Here is a 27,958-nt window from a genome sequence, read left to right as displayed (position 1 = left end):
CTCACCTAACCTACATTACACAACACATAGTTGGGACTTTGAAATTTGCTGCTGCAAGATGAAGTAATAGCTGCCTACTTAGATACCTTTAGATGTCCTGGCTCCCGCTCAATGATGAAGTCAGGTGGTTGTTTCTACCAATATCTTGAATACTCATATCATGTGATACATAGGAAAAATGATGATCCAAAGCACAGCTAGTGCTACACATGACTACACAAGCAAAGACGTTGATCCAGCAACAACACCCCTGGTGTGAGCACAACTTGGCACGGCAAGCAGTTCTGGTCTTTAGACTGGGCAAGCGATGTGGCACTTCTCCAAGAAGGATGCAACTGTCTCATCTGTTCATGCTGGCACTGGTGTCTCTGTGACCTAGGCAATGGAGGAAGCATCACTGCCTCATTGGAGGCAAATGGGACAGGTGCGGCAGTAACCTCCCTTGGAGAGGCAGGATTAGATGTGGTTTCTGACAACTCCAGAGGCAGAATTGGTGGCATGAAAGGCAAAGTGGATGAGCTGGAACAAGCCTCTGACAGCTCTGGAGGGGCAGCCCATATCTTGCACTGTGGAGGCTAATGGGAAGATGGAATGGGGCAACAGACCCCACCACCATCACAAGAACCCTCTCCAGCATCCTCTTCCTTGGGCTCTCCTGGCCCAGCCAGAGACCTTCCCAGCCTACTAGATCCTTACCCAGAGTTAGCTGTTTGCTGCTACTCTGTTCTCTGACTTGACCAACCCCCCACTCCCGGGCCCATGACAGAGGCTTAAAGAAATTCATGCAAGATAAAGATAACAATGGATAATGCTCACAATAGATATGAATATTTGCAGTATTCTTCTGAATGCCAGTTGCCAGGGATCAAAAGCAGGAGAGGGCAGTTGTGCTCATGTCCTGCTTGTGGGCTTCCCATAGGCATCTCGTCGGCCACCGTGAGGAACAGAATGTTGAACTAATCAGGTCTTTGGGCTGATCTATGCACCAATGCTTTTCTTATGTTTGTTGTGAAGATAAAATGTGATAACTCCATTTAAGTAAACCTAAGCTCTACAGAAGAAGGATCAGATAAAGATGTATAACTTCTCCCCCATCTCCAATAATTTTTATTATTTTCCCCCCAAATATCTTAAGCACAATACAGCTTAACAATATTATTCTCCTTTCTATATAAGGATAATTATGAAGTCACTTGGAAGAATATTAAGAAAGATCTTGAAATATGGGAGTGATTGAGGTTATCTTTTCTGGGGAGGATAGCGGTTATCAAAATGAACGTTCTCCCCAGAATGTTATTTTTGTTTCAAACCATTCTGGTATTAAAAGGTTTAAAGCAGTGTAAAGAGTGGCAAAGAGCCTTAGCGAGATACATCTGGCAAGGCAAAAGACCACGAATAAAAATGGAAATATTGGTGGACAAAAAAGAAAGAGGGGGATTCTCTCTACCGGATCTAAGTTTATACTATGAAGCGGCGTGTTTAGTGTGGTTGAAGGATTGGATAAGATTGGAAAATAGGGATATCTTGGACTTGGAAGGTTTCGATAACAGGTACGGGTGGCACGCGTACCTGTGGTACGAAAAGGTGAAAGTTCATAGAGGCTTTCTAAATCATATTTTTAGGGGACCACTATTCCAAGTATGGGAAAGAAATAAAAATATATTGGAAAGGAAGAGACCTTGGTGGATTTCACCAATTGAGGTGTTAACTATAAAAAAAAAAATATGGAAGGGAAGAATGCCACCTATGAAGAACTAATTTGGAAGACAGATCAAGGGATTAAACTTAGACCGTATGAAGAGATCAAAAATTTATTTACTGGGTGGTTGCAATACCACCAAGTAAATGACCTGCTAAAAGAAGACAAAAAGAAAGTAGGATTTGAAGATAAAAAATCTAAATTTAATGTGGAGGTTATAGAAGGTAAGAACAAAACACTGTCAAAGATGTATGATATTTTGCTGGAGTGGTATACTAAAGATGAGGTGAAGGAGGCAATGACTAAGTGGGCGATAGACATTGGATATAACATCGACTTTGAGAGGTGGTTGGAATTATGGAACAAGAATATGAGATTTACGGCATGCACGGCACTAAAGGAAAACCTGTGGAAAATGATCTACAGGTGGTACCATACACCAGTGAAATTAGCCAAGATTTATAAGTTGAAGGATAAAAGATGCTGGAAATGTAGAGAGGTAGAAGGTGACCTCTACCATATATGGTGGTTGTGTTGCTAAGTGAGAAGCTTTTGGGAATTGGTTTATAATGAACTTTAAAAAATCTTGAAATATACATTTCCCAAAAAGCCAGAAGCTTTTTTGTTAGGAATGGTCGGTAAAGAAATTAAAAAAGAAGATAAGATCTTGTTTCTATATGCCACGACAGCTGCAAGAACTATGTTAGCACAAAATTGGAAATTAGAAGTAATACCCAACATAAGTGAGTGGCAGGTTAAAATGATAAACTATGCTGAGCTTGATAGAATATCAGGAAGATTAAGGGACCAAGACGAACAGAAATTTCATGACAGTTGGAAGAAATATTTAGTGTATATGGAATCTAAAGTTCAGGTGACACTGGCGGGGTTGAAATAACTCTAACAGCGGGAAAGGCCTATGTAAAAGAGTTAAAAAGTATGCGACTATATAATTTATTCGATACTTACCAAAGGAGTGGAGGGAAGTCCAAGGATCAGTTGAGACTAACTCAGTTATGTATTTTATTTATGATTTGTGAAGTGGATATAATTTGTATAAGGTATGTGGTGGATTTTTTGTTTATGTTTTTACTGTATTTCTGTTTTTTTTACTGTATTTCTGTTTTCTGTGGAAGCCGCCCAGAGTGGCTGGGGAGGCCCAGCCAGATGGGCGGGGTATAAATAATAAATTATTATTATTATTATTATTATTATTATTATTATTATTACTGTATATATGTGCAAATATGAATAAAAATTTATGGGGAAAAAACAAAACAATATTATTCTCCTTTCAATCTATATCTTATCCGAATTAACTTCCCTCCACCCCTCTTCTGGCTTCTCTACATTGCTCTTAAGCGTGATTATTATATATACATTCTATAAATGTCTATAATTCCTTAATAAATTTTTGTATTATACTTTTGACATACATCCCTTATTATATTACAGCATTACATCTTGTGGTCTAACCAAATGTTTACAGTAAACATTATGAGTTTTATTTGTCCTATGAGTGTCTTTATTTATGTACAGATTTCTCTAATATACCATAAATTTGGACCATTCTTTTTGGAATTTCTCATCGTCTTGCTGTCGAATTCTTCCAGTTAGCCTTGCTATTTCCGCATACTCCAATACTTTCTGTTGCCATTCTTCCATTGTCGGAATATCCTGTTGTTTCCATCTCTGTGTGAGGAGTAGTCTTCCTGCTGTTGTGGCATACAGGAAGAATTTCAGATCTTCCTTTTTAATGTCCTCTCCAACCATACCTAGCAAAAATGCTTCCGGTTTTTTATAAAAGGTGTACCTAAATATCTTTTTAAACTCATTATACACACTATCCCAAAAAGTCTTCACCTTGTCACACAACCACCACATGTTAAGAAAAATTTCCCTCTTTTACAATGCATTTCCAACAGTTCTTATTTTTCATTTTGTACATCTTTGCTAGTTTGGTGGGTGTTAAGTACCACCTAGACAAAAGATGTATTACTTCATTCCGGGATTATGTTCTCTGGATGGCGTATGAGAGAACTTACTAAAGACAAATGTAGGCAATACTATACTAGAAAAAATATATGATCCATTTGTTTTATTTATTACGTATTTACCACCTTAGTTTCTATTCCGCCTTTCTACACATGGCACTCAAGGTAGCTAACAACAGTAAATCCATTATTTAGCAAAACATTCACAAACTTGTTAAACATCACCGTACAGTGGTACCTCGGGTTACATACGCTTCAGGTTACAGACTCCACTAACCCAGAAATAGTACCTCGGGTTAAGAACTTTGCTTCAGGATGAGAACAGAAATCGTGCGGCGGTGGCGCGGCAGCAGCGGGAGGCCCCATTAGCTAAAGTGGTGCTTCAGGTTAAGAACAGTTTCAGGTTAAGAACGGACCTCCGGAACAAATTAAGTACGTAACCAGAGGTACCACTGTACTCTAAAAATCTATTAGCATTCGTGAATAAAATTTATTTTAGTGGAAGTATTACTGAAAGCACACACATTAACCTCTGGTATTCAAGTAAACTGGGTAAAGAAAGCAAGTGCTTAATTTTGGCATGATGATTCTGTGTATGTATGCATGTTGGTGTATGGGTGTGTCTCTGTGTATATATAAATATTTGTTCCTTAACATTATTGGTTGTCAGATTTTCAATAACTGTTATTATTGCAGGATGATTGGCCACGGTTTCCCTACATGCCAGAAATGGATACTCAGCCTTTGGTTGCCAAGTTAAAAAAAGACTATGCCTTGGAGACTATTACCAAGTTTCTTCATGACAATGCTCCAATATCCACTAAAATTATCTCTGATTTGGAAAAGAGAATGGATGAATGCAAAATGAGAGTCCATGAACATGCTGATGTCGTACTTTATTTGGAATCTAAAGAATCAGAAAAAGATGACCAAGAGGGTGTTTTTATAGAACAAGGTAATAATTATCCATTGAGTTATCAGTTACAGCCAATATCCAATTAGTGTCCTTCTGTAGCCTTATGAGGCTTTGCCCTCGGGTGGAAAAAATATTGCACCCGGGAAAGGGAAAATGGGAGTCAACAGACACTCAAGGAATAGTTTCGGAGAAAAATCTTTATTTCTACCATCCATTAACTGGTAGAAGGAGCAAGTGTGATAACTCACAAACAAGCACGAGTTCACAGTCATTTGCACAGAGTATATATATTCCCCTTCCAGTTCCCTCCCCTTTCTCCTCCTCTTCCAGAGTCCTGCCTCATGAGTTCCCCTGAGCATGAACAGAAAGCTCCTGTCTTTGGGACTCTTTTGGGACTCTTGGCACCCTTCCCAGGAAATCGGAAGGAGAGCGGTTCAGCATGTCCAAAGATGTTGCAACTGAATGAGATAAAAGTCAGTTCTCAGGCCTGCTTTGAACAGAGCCTATTCATTAGCTTTTGAAGCCTTCTCGTACTGATAAAAGAATAACATTTAGCCTTGCAACAGCAGAGCATATGAGCAGATGCTTAGCTGCTGAGAAAATGATTTTGAAAAGCTTTGGGAAGCTTTGAGCCTGCTTGGGGGGGTGACTTCGGGCCTAGGTGGGGTCACCTGTCCTCACCTCCTTCACTTCTGCTGAAGACATCCACAGAGAGGAAGACAATTTCAAGTGATTCCTTTTCCTCCCTGCAACCTCAGTACACACGCCCTCTGGAGCAGATTTTTGGTGGTGTACAGGAGGCTGCAATGCTGAGTGAAAATTCCTGAAAATTGCCTTCCTCTTCATTGGCTTCTGTCCGTGAAGGGACACCAATTGCATACCACCCCGTTATAAGTTTCACACTTTGAAACATATCCTTATTTTTTAATGTTCAGTTGCTTGAAGGAACAGATTTTAACTGTCAAAATAAAAAAATTCCTTCCAGTAGCACCTTAAAGACCAACTAAGTTAGTTCTTGGTATGAGCTTTCGTGTGCATGCACACTTCTTCAGATACACAGATTTTAACTGTGTAATGTTTATTTATTGTTTATTTGCATAGGGGAACTAAATTATCAGCCCAGGTTTAGCTATAATGCCAAGTCAAACCACGGCTTAGCTCAGAGCAGCATCAGGGATGGAGGATGAGCAAAGCAGCTATGGCCTTATATCTGGGAGGTCATTTGTTCATGCTAAGTCATCGTTTGGCTTCGTGTTACGTTCCAACTGGAGCTATGTAAATAATATCCAAAGGGAGAGTTGTGCCAGTCTCTTTCAGCAAAACAAAATAATGTTTCACAATATTCTCTCTATGGTAGTGTAAGGGGTCTAGTGCTAGTGGGCAGGTGAGTTTTAATGTTGTGCAACAGAGAAATCCAATGTGACAGTGGCACAACATATTATACAACAAAGTTACCAGCAAACAGCTTATGCATTCTCTCATGCAACATTCCCCTGGCAAATTTTGCCAGCAGAACAAGTATACTGCTAAATGACTCACTTAGTGCTGCATTGAATGCAACTAAATTGAGTCTTGCAGCACCTTAAAATAAATTTATTATAAGCTTTCATTGACTTCAGTCCACTTCAACAGATGCATGAAGTATTATATAGATATAGATATATTTGTAAATACAGTGGTACCTTGGGTTACATACGCTTCAGGTTACATTCACTTCAGGTTACAGACTCCGCTAACCCATAAATATTACCTCAGGTTAAGAACTTTGCTTCAGGATGAGAACAGAAATCATGCTCCGGCGGCACAGCGGCTAAAGTGGTGCTTCAGGTTAAGAACAGTTTCAGGTTAAGAACGGACCTCCGGAACGAATTAAGTACTTAACCCGAGGTACCACTGTAGTGAGATCAGAGGGAAATTAAATTCAGAAAACTACACAGTGGATCATTACATAATAAACTGTTGTAATTCACCAAACTGCTGTTGATGACACAAACATCCTGACATTACTCAGCTAATTAACACAAGCTCCTTATCCTCTGGTAATATTTAGACAACATATACTGCCCAGAACATTAGGCTCAAGAAGTGAAGTCTGGCTTACACCAATAGAGATATATTTTCCTTAATAGCCAAAGTGAGTTTTCAAAGCATGTTTACATCTCATCTAAAAAAAAATTCCCCAAAAAATATGAGTGGTGTTTTACTCTAGCCATTAGCATTACTCCCTGAAGTACCCCACCTTTCCTTAAAAACAATTTAGGAGAAATTTAGACTTCATTACAAACACATTTACTACGGAACAAGTTCATTCAGTGGAACTTATTGCTGAGTAAATGTATGTAAGAATTTGAATTTGTGGTTGTAGGAAGTATTCTACAATTGTGTACTCAAAGTGGGTCTGTGGTCCAGCCTATATATGGTCCAGCCTATATATACATATAGGTAAGGCAGCATAAGTCAGGAATCTAGCTCAGTTCCCAGATTACTGGCTGGTCATTTCAGTGAACCAAGATTTCTATACTACAGATATTTGAAAATGCAGTTAAATAGTTATGGCCAAAATCTGTATTTGTTTCATGAAATTGAAAATTAGTGATACATTCTAAATTCTTCATACTTTCTTCCTTTCAAGACGCTTGTCTTTCTGAATCAACAAGCAGTTTGCCAAGGAAGAAGAAGAAAAAGAAGAAAGTGCAGGTATTGTACTTGTTGGTTAATACATACACCCCATTTTACTCATTATGAGCTGCCAGCTGATAACTTTCCTGAAATTGAATCGCCTCACTAGTATCCCTGAAACAAGCGCAGAAATGATTATATTTCACTTGCCAGAGAGGGCTCTTTAAACAAAATTCTCAGCAACCTCACCAAACACAAATTCCATGGATCACTGTGGGACATGACAGTTAAACTGGAGGGAAACTGATGTAACATTTTGGGCTATAATATCAGCATAATGAGGTGGTAGAATGGACTCCCATTTCAGACTTCCACTGGGGGTCTGATGCTTCCTGCACATTAAAAAAAAGGAACATATCAGGGAAAGTACTGACTTTTGCTCTTGCTGTGCTAGCTTTGCAAAGTGCTTTGTTACACAGAGGTGCATTCAGAACTGTGATTTTCTCACCTTCCACCTGTGATGATACAGTCCATTCAGTTACCCAAGTATGCTTTCATCATGTTACCACCTTCTCCTGCATATGCAGCAGGTATGTATAACCAGATGTTGCACTGGTTGGAATCCAGTGACAATTGAAGGGCCACAGCCTCCTCATTCTTAATTTACAGACACTAGCAACTTTGCAGCAGGTAGACATCTTACTTAAAGTATGCCTATGCATACTTTTTTTGTAGTGGCTCAAGAAATGAAGTGGGAAAATTTGCTCGTATTCAGAACTGTACAACTTTAACACAATTAGCACTGTATTCAACATCAGCTCTGATATGTTTATAGTGTAGATGCTGCCAGATGCTAGTTATGTGTGCTTCTCTGATCATCACTAATTCTCTCACCTGGCTCCAAGTAAAGTTAGGCCTTGAGTAATTTTATATGCCCACAAAGGTAACAACACTGCCTAGAGAATCCACCTTTTTTCATAGCAGATAATTTCAAATTTCACAGCATTTCTTTTCTTCGTATATTTTCAGCAATTATTATTTTTGCCACAAAATATTGATAGTACCTTTACCACTCAGTGCATTTAGCATACTGACACAATGCTTTTGTTTAAAATGTATTTCAGATTGCTGCAGATACCATAGACCACACAAGTTCTAAAAGAGTTGAGGTAATTGTACCAAATATGCTGCAGAAGTCAATCATAGGATTGTAGAGTTGGAAGAGACCCTAAGGGTCATCTAGTCTAACCCCCTAGCATGTAGGGCCCCCCCTTGACATGGGTCATGTGTGACATTCCTGACAGTGCTGTGTCTTGGAAGGGGTGCTATGACATTTGTTGTGAGTCAGGCGAAAACCTGCAGATGGGCCAATTTGTCTGCAGGGAAAATCCCTCCCTGGCCCCCTAATATGGCAACCAAATAATCTATAGCAATATCCGTGCCAGTTCAGCCCACTCACCACTGAGCTGAAGCACATACACATAACAAAATGGGAGGGAGGGTGGGTGATCCAATGACAATCGGGTCCACATGGGGCAAGAAGCTGGGCACCGTTCCCCTTTAAAGGAAGAAGGCAGTCCAGTTACCGCCCAGGTCTCTGTCCACTGCTCAGCCCCCTCCTGAATGGCTGAGGGGGGGAGGTTGTGCCAGGAAAATGCGCAGCCAGGAGGCAGTGTGCCCCTCCCTCCCCCTGGCCATGTGTGTGGACCCCTCTCTCCCCTGTTTCAGCCTTGAGCTGCGCTGTGCAGCAAATGGCGCCCTCCCCCAATCTAGGTGGCAGTAAGTATTTCCATTCTGCTCTCTTTTCGTGACATGCAGCACTGTTTGCATTCCACCAGAAACTGCGTTGTAATCTTGCTGTCAACTGTGGTGAAATTACATAACGTTTGTAATTTACATAATTATGTGAATTGCTATTTCAAAAAATTTATTTATGTCATAAATTCATTAATACTAATACTAATACTAATAATAATAATAATTGTACCCTGCCCATCTGACTGGGTTGCCCTAGCCACTTGATTGTAAAAAAAAAACACCTCATAGCAGTTTACAAAAATAAAATTAAGCTGTCATTATGTTATTCCACCTCACTCGTTTCTGTGCACAGAAAATGCAGTGCAAATGACGAAAACACCTAATCTGTTACAATAGAACCATAGGATTGTAGATGTATCATATGTGGACTGAAAGCAACAACAGCAAATACCAATTATATTAATTGGATTGATTTCCACTTTGAACTTAGGATGGATAAACGAACACCAGTAATTTCCACCCTCTATCTCTCCTGGATCACAACCTCACAAACTTCTGAGGGCAGTGGAGCTATCAAAAGGGCCCCTGAAGAATAATTGTTTTCCCCTCTTCATCTTTTAAATTTGCATTCTCCTTTTAGACCAGACTGCCTAAAGCAGCTCACAGCACTCATAAAATATGTCAGATCCATTAAATACATATAAACAGAGCTTTTTTTTTCAGCCAGAACTTGCAGGAACTCAGTTCTGGCACCTCTCAGGTAGGCGCCTTTGCCATTATAAGGAAACAAAGGAATAATAATAATAAAATTTTATTTATATCCCGCCCTCCCCAGCTGAATTACACATAATTTCGGTGGTGGAGGAGGAGACAGTCTTTTATAAATCACTCCTGATTGTTAACTATTACATGGGGTTAAATTTAACATTATGTTAAACATACACATAACCTTTTAAATAATAATGGTGAGAATTTGCTGCTGTCTTTCTTCCCCTCAGAAAAAGCAGCCCACTTGATATTTGGATTAATTCTGCAGCATCCATTCCATTGCCTTCTCCTTAGCTGCTTTGGGGCAAATTGCTGCTGGGGCAGAATTTTTAGCAGGAAAGTATCACTGGAAGAAGGGACGCGGGTGGCACTGTGGGTTAAACCACAGAGCCTAGGACTTGCCAATCAGAAGGTCGGCGGTTCGAATCCCCACGACGGGGTGAGCTCCCGTTGCTTGGTCCCTGCTCCTGCCAACCTAGCAGTTCGGAAGTACGTAAAAGTGCAAGTAGATAAATAGGTACCACTCTTGCAGGAAGGTAAATGGCATTTCCGTGCGCTGCTCTGGTTCGCCAGAAACGGCTTAGTCATGCTGGCCACATGACCCGGAAGCTGTACGCCGGCTCCCTTGGCCAATAAAGCGAGATGAGGGCTGCAACCCCAGAGTCGGCCACGACTGGACCTAATGGTCAGCGGTCCCTTTACCTTTACCTTTATCACTGGAAGAAGAGGGTTCAACCTTTGGGTGCCAGAGTCTCCATATTGATCAGGATCCTGTATAGCTCCTTTTTTGTTTCTTTTATTTTACAGAAAATTTGCATTTATAACTTAATGAGAATCATCAGCATAGAAGCTATAGCCAAAAAAGTCACAGAACAACCAACAGATTCTCTGATTATTACCTAAAATAAAGAGGTTTCACATTGTAGCCTGAACATAGCTGCTTTTGTCTAAAAAAAGTGGATAGTTCTGAGCTTGCTTTTTTAAAATGTACACTTCATGTAACTTACTGATACCAAGTTTCAGAACTAGCACATTTTTCTGAGATAAACAATTAGAAGCATAGTTATTAATGTGGATTTTCTTCTTCATTTTAGAATTACAAGTTCCCTGGTTTCAAGCCAATGAAAGTCATGAAACTACCAAATCATCTAGAACCCGCACAACTCTGGGATTCAGTTCTTAAAGTCCAAACCTTCAAGGTATAAACTTTGTATTTCAGTTTAGGTAGCAAAACTTGCTGATGTAAAATATTTTTAGAGCTTAAGGTAGATCAATTTTGATATGTGGTTTATATCTGAAGCAAGAAAAAAATGTTAACAGTTCTTTTAAGATTGCATGACATACTTGAGACATATTATACATTCAAGTAAGTAAGAAGCCAATTACATCATATGAAATTCTATTGTCCACTGTTAAAATCCACATAAAATGCATTTTATGTCTCCCACTATTATATTTTGGGTCTTCTGCTGCTATACATCCTTCTGTACCTCCCTTAGCAAGATGTATTCCATTTTCTTTTTGCAAATAATGATAAATTTCAGATAGCATTAAACATAATATGCAGAGTGATTAATTCACTCCATTTTATTAACAAGTGAGGAAAGTGTCATGAATTGATTGTTCAGCAGAACAGCTGTTGTTAATTGAGCCTTGTTAAACAGGAGCACATGACTGGGCTGGCTGGTTGCCAGATCCATCTCTCAGTTGCTATAAGTATTTTGCTAGCTTGGCCTCCCAAAGAACACAAACTCTTGGGCCTGCTGATAGACTTTTTGGTATGCTCTTGTGTGCTACCTGCTTGGAGAATATAAGTTTGGAGAACCGTTCCTGTGATACTTTTGTGACTTGATGACAGAAAGGACATAGCCTTCAATCCAAGTAACATTTTGTGTGTTATTGGAAATGGAAGTGCTCCAGCCTCTGATAATATATTATTCTGTGATTAAAGAAGAAGCAGCGTTTGATGAAACATAAGAATTGATCCTTGGAATATCTTTGTTCTTTTAGTAAGTTCATATGTGGTATTTTAAACTTTTCATTAGTAGGCATATTAACATTGTAAATCTGAAAATGTTTTAGAATTGTAACGTCGTCCCCTCCCTGGTTGTTTTCCAGCTTTATAAGGGAGAAGAGAACAATGCTTACAAGCATTTGTTTGTAAAAATATATATTGCTTGATAATAAGAAAATCTCTAGGTAGTTTACATTAAAATGGTCAGTAAACTGGTTAAAACTGGCATTTAAAAATACTGAAAAAATGATTAAAATCAGCAGTGGTTAAAAAAGAAATAAAACACTTTTATCATCACCCTTCAATTTGGGCTCTATGTCTGCAAAAGAAAAAGATACTGCAACATGGTAAACAAACAAACAACAAAACAACCCTATCCAGTACCTGTACCTATATATGGAGCCTGGGGTTTGTTCATACACCTACCAATCCATAAACAGCTTTCAAGCAGCAGTTACTTGTTAAGGGTATGGCAACATTATGTTTGTTTCCCATTGCTCATTGTTTCCAGAGTGGTGATCAGACCATTGCTTAGGCTCAGCACTTATGAGGGCTGCCATCCTTACTGATCTGTGAGTCTATATCTCCAAACCCAGAACAGAAATTGTGCTTTCTAAGGGGATCAACCCTTCCTGTTTGATCCCAGTAATCCTTGGTTCAACACAATCTGAGATCTGTTTGCAAAACCTATTTTGCAGTGCAATTCTATACATACCTGCTCCCAGGAATGTTGGGAATAGAATTGTATCATAAATCTGCATAATATATGCACTTCCACCTTAAAATTTGCAGATTAGGCTTCTCACTTTTTTTGGGGGGGGGTACTTTTGTACAACACTGTATAACATTCAGACTGAAGAAGTATGGAAAAATTTGAAGCTTTCTCAGTACTTTTTGACATTTTTTTTGGTCCAAAGAAATATATTACCCTGGCTGTTACTTTCACATTAATACTATTTGAATATATCTAAATTATTTTTGCTGTACAGCTGTTACTTTAAATCATCCCTTTTTCTTTTCTCTATTAATATTTTTGAAGCAGGCAGTAAATGTTAGTTTAAGATAATTACTGCATGTTTATAGCATAATGTCATTTTATGGATTTGCATTTTTCCTTGAATTTACACATTTTGACAAGGTGTCAGGTTTATTTATTGCAGCCATTATTCATTTCTTGTCATTTGTTCAAGGCCAAGTAGTATAAAGTATGAGAAGAACCAGATTTTTGGTTGGGGGGGGATAATGACTTTAACCCATTTGAGCTAATATTATTATTTTGGTCTAACTAACGGATATTCTTATAGATCTGTGCCAGACTTGCATTTGCAAATACTGTCTTTAAGAAGCCAAAAATTAATTAGGATCTAAAAATCCAAATGGAAGGTTTTAAATTTAATACCAACAGTCAAGGCCAATTTTTAAAATCCCATAAAAAGTTATATGATTGCAGTGCATAAAATGATTGCTTGCTATTGAGAAAATGAGTACTGACCCAAGCAATTACTTGGGGTCAGTTTTTAAAGGGTTATATAAGGTTGCAGCTGCAGAGTGACAAATAATCTTGTGGATGCATAGCAAAGGACATAATGAACTATAATTTGTTAAGTTCAATGCTGTAAAAATAATTTTCCAAAGCATGACTTGTGTATAAATAATGCAGTGACATTTGCCTAGGCCTGTCAGACGCCTTGTTTTTCATCGCAAGTCCACCAAGATCCTCTCAAAAGGTTACAGTCGATTTGCATGACCACTTCCTTATTTTTACATCGTGGGACCTAATTGTAGGATCATGAGGCTTCAGACTCCCACCACCCCAGGCGGTTTGGAAGGGATCTTGTTTTGGGCTGCCCTCCACACCAAGTATAGCAATTGTAGCAACGCAGGTCAAACGTTGACTCCTTTTTTGGATTTAAAAAAGTGCCCTTGGTAAGCGGCGCTTACTTCTGAGTAATAATAATAATAAAATAATAAGGCCGGGCTCAGGGCAGCTAACAAGCAATAATAAAAACAAGTTGAATGAATACAACTTAAGATTAAAATACAACATTGAAACATTAAAATGCAGCCTCATCACAGGAGGAGAAAGGAAAAAAGAAGGAGGGAGAGGGAATCAAATTGACTCCAAGCCAAAGGCCAGGCAGAACAACTCTGTCTTACAGGCCCTGCGGAAAGAAATCAGATCCTGCAGGGCCCTGGTCTCATGAGACAGAGTGTTCCACCAGGAAGGAGCCAGTGTTGAAAAAGCCCTGGCTCTGGTTGAGGCTAATCTAACTTCCTTAGGGCCCGGGACCTCTAGGGTGTTGCTATTTATGGACCTTAAGGTCCTCCGTGAGGCATACCGGGAGAGGTGGTACCGTAGGTAGACATGCATAGGATTGTATGCTTAATTGTTTATAACAGTAGTTGCATTGGGCAAGCATATAGATGTATGTTGCAAATCCCCTACTTTTTACAAAATGAAAAGCAGCTTTAGGGAGCAGCAATTTGGAGTGGAGCAGAAGAAGCTTCTTAACAACTTCCTTGCCAGCTGTTTTTCTTGTCAAAGTCCTTCCCCCACAGTGTGTTCACCCCCACCCCCACCCCATGCGTGGTTCCTGATGCATGTTTATGAAGAGCAACTCAGGGTTCAGTTTGGGTGAGAAGTGGCTGGTGTTGAAAGGTGAAATATACTCTGAGTCAAGAGTGGATTTCATGCTCTTTATTCATCTCATAGTGGTGAGGAGGAATGGAATGTTCCCCCAGAATGTCTGCTTTATATACATTATTTACACAGTGGGCCCCATGTGATTGGCTAATTCCGGGATTCACGTATAGGCCATTCTGGTTGCGGATTCACTTCCACCTGGAGCTGGATTGGCTGGCTCCTGTGGACCAATCAGACTGCTGCATTCTAGACACTATTGTTCTAGGACCAATCAGACTGCTGCATTCTGAATCCTATTGTTCTAGGACCAACCAGACTGCTGCCTTTTGGCTCCTATTCAACTCAGTACATAACAAAAGGATTAATAAAGTAGTTATACATCCCGTCTTCTTGCTTCTGTTCTCACAATTGTAGCCGCCTGGGGTTGCATTTTCCATTTTAAAAAGGAGTTTGAACTTCATATCTTTAATATATTGTTGCACACCACCCCAATCTCCAAGTGGTGCAAGATAATAAATAAGGATCTATAGCATGGAAATGCTCAGCTTATGGTCAGCTCCAGGCACTTACCCAGAGTTTGTGTTTCCTTTGGAATGAGGTACAGCAGAGACTGTAGTGTCTATGATAGATGGTTTATTTACACATATATAAAACCTGAGCCTACAATGGAGGGGTTCACAGCATTAACACCCCCCAAAGAGTCTTGTTTCTCCCATAGCCACAGCCTTAGATTCAAACAGAAATCAAACATGACTCTTACTCTTTCCAGTTTGCTGATTTTTCCTCTGGTTCTCATCACTTCCCAACTCTACTCTCAACCCTGGTTTTTTTCTGTTGAGGGAGTGGGGCAGGGATTAGCGGGGTCTCTCTCTCTCTCTCCCCAAACTTACAACAATATCAAATTGATTATCAGTCAAGTCTGCGATGCTCAACACCATATTGGAAAAACATCATTCTTTAATCAGGGGCACTCCCTTTGAAGTATATATGTTTGGGACTGCATAAAAAAAGGTTTTGTTCATCACTTTGTTGTAATTATGTTGTTTCATTTTTTTTAACAGGGAGTGGATACAAAAATTCTGAAGAAATTGTTTATCTCTGAAGCATCCCTTGCAATTTTACAGGATTGCTTTTGGTGGTGGTTTCTTCACAAGTTCAAGGTATGAAGACACAGAGCTTTATTTTCATTCTTATCCAAATTAAAAAGCGTAATTGGAATATATAAAATTTCTTGATCATGAATGAATCTGTGCTCACATACATGAACTTCTGTGTTAAATAACTGCTTCCCTTTGACTGATTTGTATTGAAAGACAAACAGAATAAGTCCCACACAGAGTGATAATAACCCTGAAAGAGTGTTGCATTTGTGGGGTAAATAACCCATACTAGAGAGCTTAAATCTGACACCCAGGGTGTGTGCAAATGCTATAACCCTTATGTTATGCCTGGGCTTTTCATATGTGAGATGTAAGCCATTGTTATCAGTGCAACAAAAAGTGAAAGCAAGCAACTTGGGGAAGGTACAACATTAACTACAAAAATTCCACTTCTCTTTCACTCTCACACACAAAACACACACACACACACAGAGAGAGAGTTAGTTTCCTATGTCATGTAACCTTTTTAGCTCCAAAATCACAATCATGATCACTCTGAAGTTCCTGTTAATTCATACATTATTTCTACCACCTGTGCTTAAAATCAGTGCTAAGTGAAGCAATGAAATACTAATGCTAATAATACCTTTTCCTGATTTATTTCAAGCCTGATCAAGCTGAACAGGACCACCTTTTTGATAGAATATCAGACAGCTTTGTGGCGCTTCTCTTGAGTACTCCCAGTTTCATAAAAGATCCTTTCTTTCAGGTAAAGACACTAATAGGTATTTTTCAATCGTGATTGTTGCCCCAGAATGCATTCCTTTGGCATCCTTATACTGTATATACAGGGTGAGTCTTTTAAAAGAGGCCCTGTGGAACATGTGTACTCTGTATCCACAGGGCCTCTTTTAAAGGACTCACCCTGTATATCCTTATTCTGTACACTATCATGCTGCCTCTTAAACTCTTTTCGGAGATGAAGATACCCAGATCCTTTAGCTGCTCCTCCTATGTTTTGCCTTCAAGCCCTTTTATGGTCACTCTTTATACTGGTGCCAGTGACTGCATCCTCAGCCATTGTCTAAGGTCCAACCTACACTTTATGGGATGTGTGGGTACTATCACCTCACTACCCCCAGGTAACATTGCTGGAAAAATAATGTATTATATACAAGCTTGGGAAATACGGCATGTACGTGATAATGTGTAATTATCACAGGTTCTTGCAGAGCTTGTCTTGAGGTCTGGACTGGGCGTCTTGTTACAATAAAGTTATAAACTCAAACAAAAGCAGCTGGTCCCTGGTTGGGGGCCCCCAGCCAGTTTAGTCCTCTGAGGCCGAGGGCAAGTATACTTGGCTGCCCACCCCCACTCTGCATGGGCCTGAAGTATCGTACTCGGGCTACATGTACTTTATTGCATTTTCATTACTTCTGTTTCTTCCTCTGTACATCGTTCTGGAATATGTGGTTCTTCCACTGCCTTCAAACAGGACAAAAGATTTTGTCCCTTTTGTATTTCAGTTTTAAATTTTTGGTTCTTTGTTACAATCATGTTTAAGGTAGTTGGTGCCACTTCTGACATGGTGCAACAATACTGTAACAAAAATAAAATAAAATAAACTGTTTTCCAAACCATGTATCACAGGTTTTGTCTCCTTGGCTGCTGCTTGTGGAGACAAGGAAACATCACATAATATCCATAATAAAGCTTTTTTGCTCTCCGTAGTTTTTGATGATAAATAGTACAATAGTAACCCCCCAATTTGTTACTTTACCTAAAAAGTATTATCTGTACATTGCTTCACAAGATGTTAAGCTAGCTGCCATGCTTACTTACTTCGCACATTGGCAGAACTATTCATTTCACCACAAATAATGATTCAGCTATGTTTAAATGTCTGAGTTTGTTATTAACTATACTTTGCTTATTCTTTATATTACTCACTGCCAACTTTAAATGTTTTAAATTTAGCTTTGTTTGTACTTTGGCAGATGTACCCTGACTGCTTGTCACAAGCCATCTATGTTACTTTTTGTGAAGCTTTTCCTGAATCCCGTCTTCGTTTCACTGACGAATTTAAAGAGGAACTAATGGATTTAGTTTTTCAGTGGATAAGAGGTACCATAATTTGTCTTTGAAATTTATGGTATTAGGACTTTTCAGAAAGATCTTTTCTACATAACTTTATATATTCAGCATTTTATCCCAGTCAACATCAGTACTACAGAATAGTAAAAAATAATAACACTAATACTCTAATAATGAAAACAATTAGTCCTGTGGCACCTTCCAAATTTATTGCGGTACATGTTTTTACAAATGAAAACTTTCAAGTCGATGAGAGCTTATGCCACAACAATTCAGACTTTAAGGACCAAAGTAAATAGCATGCTAAATGCATCATTCTTAATCAAGGTTTAAGAAAATATAATAGTGGGGTGAGGAACCCAGTTTTCATTGAAACAGCAGCACATAGTGGGGGAGGGGAGGTTTAACTGTTCCTTCCTCAGCTCCAATCCCAGTAAAATCTGCAGAAACAACACACACACACACACAGAGTAATGCTGGGAGGATTTTCAGTGGGATTACAGCTGAGGAAGGAATGCTTAAACCTCCCTTCTCCAAATACTGTGATCCTCATGAAAAGTGGACCCTTCCTACTTGCTATTAGAAACTTATGATGCCCTAGTGACATTTGAAGTGATGAGCTTCAGTGCTATATATGTAGTTTTGTCCCAGTACTTTATGGGCTCTTTGTTGCAAGCAACTACTACTATTTATTACTATTCTCGCTAGTTATCGCTAAATTTATTACCTGCCCTTCACTGGCAGGTTTTTGGGCAAGTTGCAATTTAAAATTCAGAATTAAATACAATAAAAACATATTACATTCACAAGAATAGGCAAATCAGTATATGGTGGGACGGCAGTGTTATTATTGTATTAACACAACTGTCTCTTTAGAATTTGTCACAATGCAGTCCTCCTGGGGAGTACCATCCTTTTGTGCTCGATGGAATTTACATGCTTAGAATTATGCTGTTAAAGTGACACAGCTAAAACTCGTGCTTCATGAGTATAATACGTATCAAGGATTTGTCTTGGGAAGTACCAAATGTAATTTCAGCTGTGCTTATAATTTTATGGTACAAGTGTTACTGAATGACTAAAACTTACGCCCCAGTTACTGATATGATGACATCCTCATTGAAATAATGCTTGTCATTCAAAATAATTGCAAGCATGGAATGAAGTAGACCTCCTCAGATAGGAACTACTAAATGTGCTTTATATTTCTCAGAGTGGGCAGGCTTTAGAGAGCTGCCCCAGCAACCTTTCAGTGTGTATTCCCCCCTCAAATAACAACCATGGTGATCAAATGTATTCTTATGTGGTTATAACACTTGCAAGATAGCCTCTCTAGTTCCTATTGTGAACACAAATAATCCACCACCAAAGACAACTAATTTCATGTCTGAATAATTTACAGCGAAAAGTGATAAAATTAAGAAAACTAGGACAACATAAAGCATTATGCCTCTTCTTTAGAAATATCCATTGAATGTTAGTTCTCAGTTTCCAGGAAGAAAGTGAAGAATGTTAGAAAGAAAATGAATGAGGACTAAACCCCAGTTTGCTAACAAAGCAGCAGCCTGCTGAAGATACAATGCATACCAAGAAGTAAACATGTGCCTTCCTTTCTTTCTGTCTTTCTTTGGTAACAAAAGAACTGAAAAGCTCTTGTCGGTTCTTTTTTTAAAACACACACACATTAATTTATGCTTTGCAGGTTTCAGACCACAAAAATCTGCTTGGAAGAAATGGAATTTATTCTGGTTGGAAGCGCCCCTGACACAAATGCAGAAAACAGATTCCTTACATAAGTTATCTAGTTTGAAACTCCAGAACTCTGTGATTAAGACAAGGTCAATCGGAAAGTCTTGTAAGTACCAGGCGAAGAACTTAAAAAGTTATTGAATGTTTGTTTCAGAATACTGGCATAATATTGTCCACCGTATTAGTGAAATAGAGATCGCTATTATAAATCTTCAGAATAAATTTGAACCCTGTAATTTATTGTTGCTTCAGAGGAATCAGAACAAAATGTAAAATACTTACTCCCCAGCCCTGGGGTTCAGGATGCAATATCGGCAAGGAATGATTTTGAGCATCATTTATGTTGAGACAAAGCTGTTGTGATGGGTTCAGCTTAGGACTGGTGTTGAAGACATCTGGGAACTTTGTGGTGCCTGGTACAAGTTACCACACTTCTTAAGAAGATGGGACAGTGAATAGATGAGTGTTTCTACTGATTCCCTATTACATTTTTTTTACATAACTCTGAAGTGTGGTTTTAACCTTTAAAAACATAAACAAAGTAAACCCTGGACTCAGCTAGACTGGTAAAGAAAAAGTGATTTATATGCGTTGTACATGCAATATAGCATTGTGCCACCAGATGGCGCAGTGGAGTCCCATTTTTCCTCTGCCTGTTTTCCCTGTTTAAGTTTACAACGTGTTTAACTGAAACACATCTTTGACATGTCTAAATCCAACCCCTGTACCATGGAGACATTGTTGTCCTGTGCCACATCATCTTTTAGATGTACTGAGAACACTCTTAATTATCCCATCCATGTTCTAAGTATAGTAAGGAAAAGCCCCGCAAAAATTGCAAAAATTACAAGACCCTTCTCCCAACAACTTGTCTGGCCCTTTTTCTAAGGTTTTGTAAAATCAATCTTTTCAGTCTGAGATTTTATAATGACAAGCAACAAACATTTGCATAGAGTCTGGAAATACCATGTTTAAGAATTTGTTGGGAGCTATAATGTATTCTACACATGTAAGATTTGCTTTATATACAAGGAGGAATCGCTGTAGCTTGGTGAAAGCATGCAATATTCGCCTTAATTTGGAGCAGAATGTACATGCCCAATACAAATCCTGCAAGGTGCAGAAAAAAGGGATATATAAAGAGTTCCTCCCATAGCTGTCTGTTTCCAAAAGACTTGATAATGTTGTTGCTTGGGTGGTAATTCCTAGAAAAAAACTAATTTAATAGTACAGTAATATGCCAAACGCTGTAGGTCAGGGATCAAAATATTCTGCCCCAGGCATAAATTATAAATTGTTTCAGTCTCAAGTTTGGATGGAGGAAATGCATCCCCGTTTGAATGTTCTTCATGAGATAAAAAGCTTGTTTCTCTCTTTCTGTTATGAAATGGCCACTTACCCCGAATCTGGGTGGGCAGTAGTTGTGGCCTGTTGCGCCAGACCCCTGGCCTCACAGAACAAAGGCCTCTCCATTGTGAGGCCGGCCACTGGGGGAATTCCTCAGCCAGCCATAATGGTGGCCGGGATAGCCTGCCACTGGTTGAAGTCAGGTGGTTGCTGGGCCCTGCTGTTAGGTCAATCAGTAGACCTTACTTTGGTACTTTAATGTCTGCCATATTTATCTTGTATGCTGGTCTTTTCTTCCTTGCACCGCTTATTGCTGTGGTTCATTAATGCTTGCTGTATTTCGAGCCGGAAATGAATTTGCCTGCTAACAGATTGGCTCTGTTTGGAGGTTTTGCAAATAGCAAATAGTCACAACTTTTGCGGATAAGGCATTGGATGGAATCCTTAGTCACATACTGGGGCGGAGTAAAGTGGTGCAGCAGGGTAAAGTGGGGACGTGGGTGGCGCTGTGGGTTAAACCACAGAGCCTAGGACTTGCCGATCAGAAGGTCGGCGGTTCGAATCCCCGTGACGGGGTGAGCTCCCGTTGCTCAGTCCCTGCTCCTGCCAACCTAGCAGTTCGAAAGCACGTCAAAGTGCAAGTAGATAAATAGGTACCACTCCGGCGGGAAGGTAAACGGCGTTTCCGTGTGCTGCTTTGGTTCGCCAGAAACGGCTTAGTCATGCTGGCCACATGACCCGGAAGCTGTACGCCGGCTCCCTCGGCCAATAAAGCGAGATGAGCGCCACAACCCCAGAGTCGGTCACGACTGGACCTAATAGTCAGGGGTCCCTTTACTTTTACCTTAATGTGGTGCAGCACCCCTATCCTAAAACAGGTGCAATTGCAAGGTAGCCCATTAGAGGGATCTAGTGGCAAGACTTTGTTCAGAAACCAAGTGTGGGACAGACAGGGCCATAGAGCTTTAGACAGCAGCCTCAGAAGCCCACCTATGTAGACCCACATCTTGATGTTCTTCAATCCCAGGCTCAACCCTGCTCTAGCATCAGCTGGGGACTGAGAATGGATATACACACAATGTATATCCATAAAAGATGTGGCTAATTTTAAACCCCAGAATGTTGTCTTGTGCAGTTTGTTACCGCTATCATAGGCTACGCCTTTGTTCCCTGGGGGAGGGAATCACTGCGATTGGGTCTGCAATACTAAGCAATTTCTTCTCATTGTTATCTCAGATCTTTGTTTTCAAGAGTATTGATGATATCTCTACAACGCTTCCATTTCTAACATTTTGAGCAGAATGTTTGTGAATCAGGGTAGACTGACCGTGGGGAGTTAATACTGACGTTCCAAATAAAATTGGAGAGAATCTCCTATTCTAGAACAGGAATGTAAGTGGTTATAAAATTTCAGTACTTGGAATGCCTTATGATTTGCAAGTTAACAACCCTTAGCCAGTGTATTATTAGATTAACTACAGGGCCAAGGGCTTTAAAGTTTGACTTTCTTCATATGTAGGTAGTTTTGTTGCATGCTTAAGACTTTATTTTTCGGGGTGGGGTGGGGGGCTTAAGACTTATATGTTTTAAAGCATTAGAAATACTTCAGCGGTATGTATGCCTTCATGACTGTATGTCTCATGCCCAAGATTTTATGTAACGCCTCCAAAATGTATGATTAAGAGATTTTTCATATGGGCTTGCTCTGATATGATCCTACTAAGCAACACCATTACTGTTAAATTTATTCTGTATAATATCACTCCAGACCCTCCTAGTGTCCCAATTTTCCAGGAACGTCCTTGATTTAGAGAAGCCGTCCCGGTTTCTGATGGGATCCTGGAACTTCAAACTTTTCCTTAGGTCCCTAATTTTCCTCAGATAAATGTTGGAGGGAAATATGGTCACTCTAATAGTCAAGTAACTATCATAGAATCATAGAATTGGAAGAAACTACAAAGAGAATCCTAGTTCAGCTCCCTGCACTCCTGGACTATTTTGCCCAACGTGGGGCTTCAACCCACAACCCTGAGATTAAGAGTCTCATGCTCTACCAACTGAGCTATCCCCCAAGGCTCTGAAACATTCACTAGAATATTGATATCCACTATAAAAATAATAGTGTGAAACAGAATAGTTATTAAACTGTAGGGAAAACATATTTGTCCCACTGAGCTGAGAAACGTATGGTTCCCACTATTATTCTCCAGCAGCTGGTATTTAGAGGCATACTGACCCCGATTCTGAATATAGTATTTAGACATCGTTACTACTTTCTCTTCCATGAATTTGCCTCTGTAAAGCACTCTGAATTGGTGGCCATCACTACCTATTGCTGCAGCGAATTCTATTGAATGCTGTTCTCCTGGTATTTATTTTGGATCATAAGCGAGACAAACTCTTCTTCTCCTTGATTTATGATGATAGACAGAGCCTAGTGTTGCGCCTGCCAAACCAAACGTAGAAGAAATATTTAAAAATACAAAAAGAACTGTCAGTGAGACTTAAGAGCCTTTGGATTGTATAGCTTTTAAATGTAATTGTTTAATAAGGATTTTGTTTTAAAAAACCCAGTTATGCTTGTGGGTTTAATTTTAAGTGTTCTGGTATGCATTTTAAGGCTAGCTTCAGTTGATCAGCTAATGAAACCCACTGTGGCTGAAACATTTTTCTTTCTTTCTAATGAATGTTGTGTTGACAAATGCAGTGTTCAGTTCTTTCCCAGCCACGTGTGTGTATTTAAATGTGTAAAGGGGAATATTATTGTGTGCATATACTTACAAATAGAAATGCCTTCATTTAAGGCAATGAATAACAGTGTAGAGAAAGGTAAAAGACCTTTCTACAAGCCCAACTCTTGACTCCCCCTACTTTTGGCCAATTCAGCTTCTCTGGTAGCAAAGGGGTTGGTTACCCCCTCCCCTGGTGATTCAAGTGGTGCTAACAAAGGAATTTTGCAACAGAATTTCATGCAACAGAATTTGGTCTTTTGCAGATTATTTCAGATCTAGATCTGAAGTGCTTTTCAGTCAGTTTTTTGGGGTCCTCTCCTTAGTATTTCCTGAAAAGAGTACAGTAAATTTATATTATTATATTATATTATATTATATTATATTATATTAATTATATTAATTATATTATATTATATTATATTATATTATATTATATTATATTATATTATATTATTTCTGTATTGTAACAGAGGCAATTTAAATGGATTCCAAGAACAGCTGGATCATAGCGTAGCAAAAAATGGGAACTGTTGTTTTCTCCCTCTGTGGATAAAACCCTATGCCCCATTTCGATTACCGTATTTTTCGCCCTATAGGGCGCACTTTCCCCCTTCCAAAAACGAAGGGGAAATGTATGTGCATCCTATGGGGCGAATGCAGGCTTTCGCTGAAGCCTGGAGAGCGAGAGGGGTCGGTGTGCACATGGTTTGAAGGCTGGCAGCGGGGAGAAGCAGCGCGCCTTCCCGCTGTTCCCCGACCTGGTTTGGGCTTCAGGCAGATATCCGCAAGCAGTGGGAGCCCGGCGGGAAGTCGCGACGGTCTCCCAAGGCTTGCAGAGAGCTGCCTGTGCTGTGGGCTGGGGTCAGGGGAAGCTCGGGCTTCCCCCGCCCCAGCCCCACGCCTGTGGGGGAAATAATTTTTTTTTCTTTATTTCCCCCCTCCAAAACTAGGTGCGTCCTATGGGCCGGTGCGTCCTAAAGGGCGAAAAATACGGTACATCTTTGCACAACTGCCGGGCTATGCTCCCAAAGCTCAGTTGTAAAAGTAACAAACAAATAAAATATCATCAGATAGTCACTTAGTTAATTTACATGAGGCGGCGTCGGTCAGCAAGCAGAGCATTTTCCAAAAAGTTCCTTGTCCAATCTTTTAATAGAGCCCCGTGTGATTAGCCCTATGGCTTTAGATTTTTTTGGATTTGGGTGCTGTTCTATTTGAGACTTCCATCGTAAGAAGGGCTGCAGGCTGTCATGTTTGTCTGCCATCCAGTGCACATTGGCAAGAGTATTATGTACTAGACTTTGTGTCTGGTCATAGAAAGTGGGGGGGGGGGGGGAGGTGGCTCAGACAGACTGTTTTGTTACTTCTTTAGAATTAAAAGCATATGAAACAGACGCAGCTTAATAAGTTTTTTTATAAATAACATCAACTTAAATAACTTAATAAAGTTCAATTATAACTTAAAATAAAGTTTAATGCTTTAACAGAAGAAGCATGAATAGGTGAAAAAAAAATCAAGCCATATACCCTAACAGAAATTATATAAAAAGATAGGTTATGTTACATAAAAACCCATATGATGTCTGAATTTTTACTTCGTCGTTATAGAAAAGGATATTTTGAGGAAAGTGAGATGAAATACATTTCCCTTATTAATATTATTTCATATACACTATTTTTGTAACATCTTTCAGAGCAGCGTTAGGCATTCTTACTAATACATATGAATACATTGCAGTGGTGCAACCTTCATCTTCCATACTAGCTTTATTGTCTTAATACTGCAGAAATCCAATTTCAAATTACTTTAAAACTTACACGTTTTTCCTGGAAAGTATTCCATACTGCTCCACCTCCATGCTTAGTAGACTTGATCATCTGAAGACTCATTCCAGCAGCCATCAAGTCCGACATATTTTACATAACATTTTCATCTGCTTTATTATCATCATTATTATTATAGCAGCCATGTTTAATTAAGCAGATAGGTTTATTTTAAATAAAATATCATCAGATAATCAAGTCATGACTTAATGCATAAGGGTAAATTTAACTTAACAATCTGCAAAGCTACTCTTATACTAACATGAGGATTGTACAACTCTTTACAATTTTTTACAACTTTTAGTTACTAAATCAGATGTAGTGTATCTTCATATTTTTTTAAAGGCAGTCTCTTAAAAATAAACATAAATGCGCAAGTCCAGCTTGTTCAGTTTTTCAGTAGTATTCCAGCTTCTCTTCCTTGCACTTTCAAACAGTTCCCTTATGAAATTAAACATTTTGCTGGAACTGGTTCTCCATAGATTTGTGATTAGGGTGCTGGCCGTGGAAGGAATTGGGAAGATATATCTTCTTTACTTGTTTTCTGACCTCTCTTGGGGGCGCCATTCTGTTTCAATGCAATATACATCTCCTTCCCTTTGTGTGTCCAGTTTGCTGAAGCATATGTATTATAATGGTTTTCTTGAATCCATTCTATGAAGTTGCAGTCCTCATTGCATACTTTCTGTAAAAAAAAAGAAAAAAGACAATAGGTCACATGAACGCTGAAAAGACTCTCCTCCTGCAAGAGAGGGGAGTGGTTGTGGTCGGGAGCCGGACTCCGCCTCAAGCAGGGGGCGTTAGCCCCCTGCCTCCCACTCACCTGGCTGGCCTACGCCCACGGGCAGGCACCCAACCAGGTGCCTGCGAGGGGGCGTGTTTAGCAGCCCAAATTGCTGCGGCACCAGCCTTCCGGCCTCACTTTTCGTCGTCCCGTCACGAGTCACCCACCCTCCACTCCCTTAGAGCTCAGGGTCTCAGTTTTCTTTTGGTCTTGCTATGGATCTTAGGTTGGTCGCCCTGGTTGTCCGGGGGGACTGGTAGGAATTTTTCCATTTGGCATTAGGCTTTTTGGTTTTTTCGCCTACCTCGTATCAATCATCACAACTTTCGTGGGATTGGTGGGTAGGTTAGGCATTGGAATAATGTGTTGTGGTGTGTCGAAGGGCTAGGTGTGGCCATCACCTATGCCTTCAATTTTTGGGTATTCCGTTAAAGGAATCTGGCGGTCGTGTGTTCTGTCCGATTCCTGCTTGGCGGGAGGCCATGGCACGACCCTCGGTGACATCAGGGGAGAGCTTATAGTTGGATTAGCATCAACAGGCTCCACCTACTGGTGAATAAACCCCCCTGTTTTAGACTCACCCCTCTCTGAGGGGGTGGAGTCAGCTGACGTAATCCAATGCCTAAGCCAATACCTTTTCACTTGCTGTAATCAATAAAGTTGTGGCCTTTTCTTGCCCATTAACCTTATATCACGTGTCCTCATGTTTTCATTCCATCCAGAGCGGTGCTCATCCCAGGGATCCTAGTGCGCATCCTGCAGGGGCGTGACGTGCATCCCAGGGGCGTGGTGCTCGTCCCGGGGGTGTGGTGTGCCCCCTATAGGGTTGTGGCGCGCTGCCCAGGGGTGCGCGACACACAATGCACACCCCAGGGGGTGCCGCCAATCGGGGTCAGCATTTGTGTCCTCCTTCGTCCCGGCCAGGCCTTTGGCATCCTGGCCAGGCCTTTGGCGTCCCAGCCAGGCCTTTGGCGTTCCGGCCAGGCTTTCTTCGTCCCGGCCAGACCTTCTTCATCCCGACCGGGCCTTTGGCTTGTCAATTGTTAATCATTATCAGGAAGCCAATCAAGATGTGGATGGCATAGCTTATCATGGGGAAAGCCAAGAGCATATATGCAAGGAATAGGCGAACAGATCAGGCAAGAGCAGGGAAAGATAAAGGAATCTAGACATAGGCATGTCACTCTAAGCAGGAGATGTTGACCAGCCTGTCACCTGTTGCTTTCTTTTATATGTCATTTGGGAGGCTGGAGCCAAAGCAGGGAAGCTCAGCTGACTTCAGGTGAGCTTGCATTCCAAGGCAGAACAGGACCCGGAAAGAATTTCCACCATTCTGTGAAAGCAACCCTGCTTCACAATTTTTAATGTGCTCCCACATATTGGGGGCATTATGTACATACATTTTTTTCAAAGCAAATATGTTATTTGCCTGTTAAATAAAATCTGCTGCTAATAATTATGCCAGTACCTTTCCATAGAGTTTTCCGGACTTGTTCATGGCTAGAAAGTATTCACTTGCCACTCCTTTGATTGCCACTATTCCAATTGCCACTGTTCTTATTTCGAGAATACCTGCAAGGAATAACAGTGAAGTCTGTAATTTGGCTATCTGCTTTTGAAGTGGCATAACAAGACGATTTCCCTTGATTTCACAGGATTTTAAAAAATATATAGGATCAAGTGATAAAGCAAGGATGGGAAAAAAATCAAATCCTTTTAACATAACCATGTATGTAGTCAGCATTCTTAACTAATTTCTTCATTTAAAAAACAAAGAACAGGATTCTCCTAATTAACCAATCAGTGTAAGCCCTCTATAAGGGCTTCTGCTTATGTAATGGGGCTTTCCTCCCCCTTCCTGTGTGCTCCCGCACCCCCTGAGATTTGATTGGTGTATGTGTGTCAGGGGAACAACA

The 27,958-nt window shown here is 40.0% G+C and overlaps 2 protein-coding genes and 1 long non-coding RNA gene across 4 annotated transcripts in view; 2 read left to right on the top strand and 1 right to left on the bottom strand.

Moving 5' to 3' along the window:
* The window catches only part of FAM227B (family with sequence similarity 227 member B), a 117,649-nt gene that overhangs the window by 3,873 nt on the left and 85,818 nt on the right, over nucleotides 1-27,958 (top strand). For both annotated transcript variants that reach the window (XM_081170044.1, XM_081170045.1), the window contains exons 3-10: nucleotides 4,390-4,648; nucleotides 7,242-7,306; nucleotides 8,353-8,397; nucleotides 10,849-10,953; nucleotides 15,474-15,572; nucleotides 16,180-16,281; nucleotides 17,510-17,636; nucleotides 19,309-19,461. In XM_081170044.1, coding sequence (XP_081026170.1) covers nucleotides 4,390-4,648; nucleotides 7,242-7,306; nucleotides 8,353-8,397; nucleotides 10,849-10,953; nucleotides 15,474-15,572; nucleotides 16,180-16,281; nucleotides 17,510-17,636; nucleotides 19,309-19,461 — 955 coding nt within the window. The remainder of the gene's footprint in view (nucleotides 1-4,389; nucleotides 4,649-7,241; nucleotides 7,307-8,352; nucleotides 8,398-10,848; nucleotides 10,954-15,473; nucleotides 15,573-16,179; nucleotides 16,282-17,509; nucleotides 17,637-19,308; nucleotides 19,462-27,958) is intronic.
* FGF7 (fibroblast growth factor 7) overlaps nucleotides 24,831-27,958 on the bottom strand; it is a 55,116-nt gene continuing 51,988 nt past the window's right edge. Inside the window, exons 3-4 of the mRNA XM_081170095.1 lie at nucleotides 27,511-27,614; nucleotides 24,831-25,943 (exon numbers count right to left, since the gene is read on the bottom strand). Coding sequence (XP_081026221.1) covers nucleotides 25,749-25,943; nucleotides 27,511-27,614 — 299 coding nt within the window. The 3' untranslated portion in view covers nucleotides 24,831-25,748. The remainder of the gene's footprint in view (nucleotides 25,944-27,510; nucleotides 27,615-27,958) is intronic.
* On the top strand, nucleotides 25,994-26,731 carry LOC308573953. Its single transcript, XR_014002275.1, has 2 exons — nucleotides 25,994-26,249; nucleotides 26,635-26,731. It is a non-coding gene; the product is annotated as an uncharacterized lncRNA (long non-coding RNA).

This window comes from Podarcis bocagei (assembly GCF_964188305.1).
Source record: "Podarcis bocagei genome assembly, chromosome: 14".
NCBI classification, from domain to species: domain Eukaryota; kingdom Metazoa; phylum Chordata; class Lepidosauria; order Squamata; family Lacertidae; genus Podarcis; species Podarcis bocagei.
Note: the sequence above shows the minus strand (reverse complement) of the source record. Positions and strands in the feature narration are given on the sequence as shown.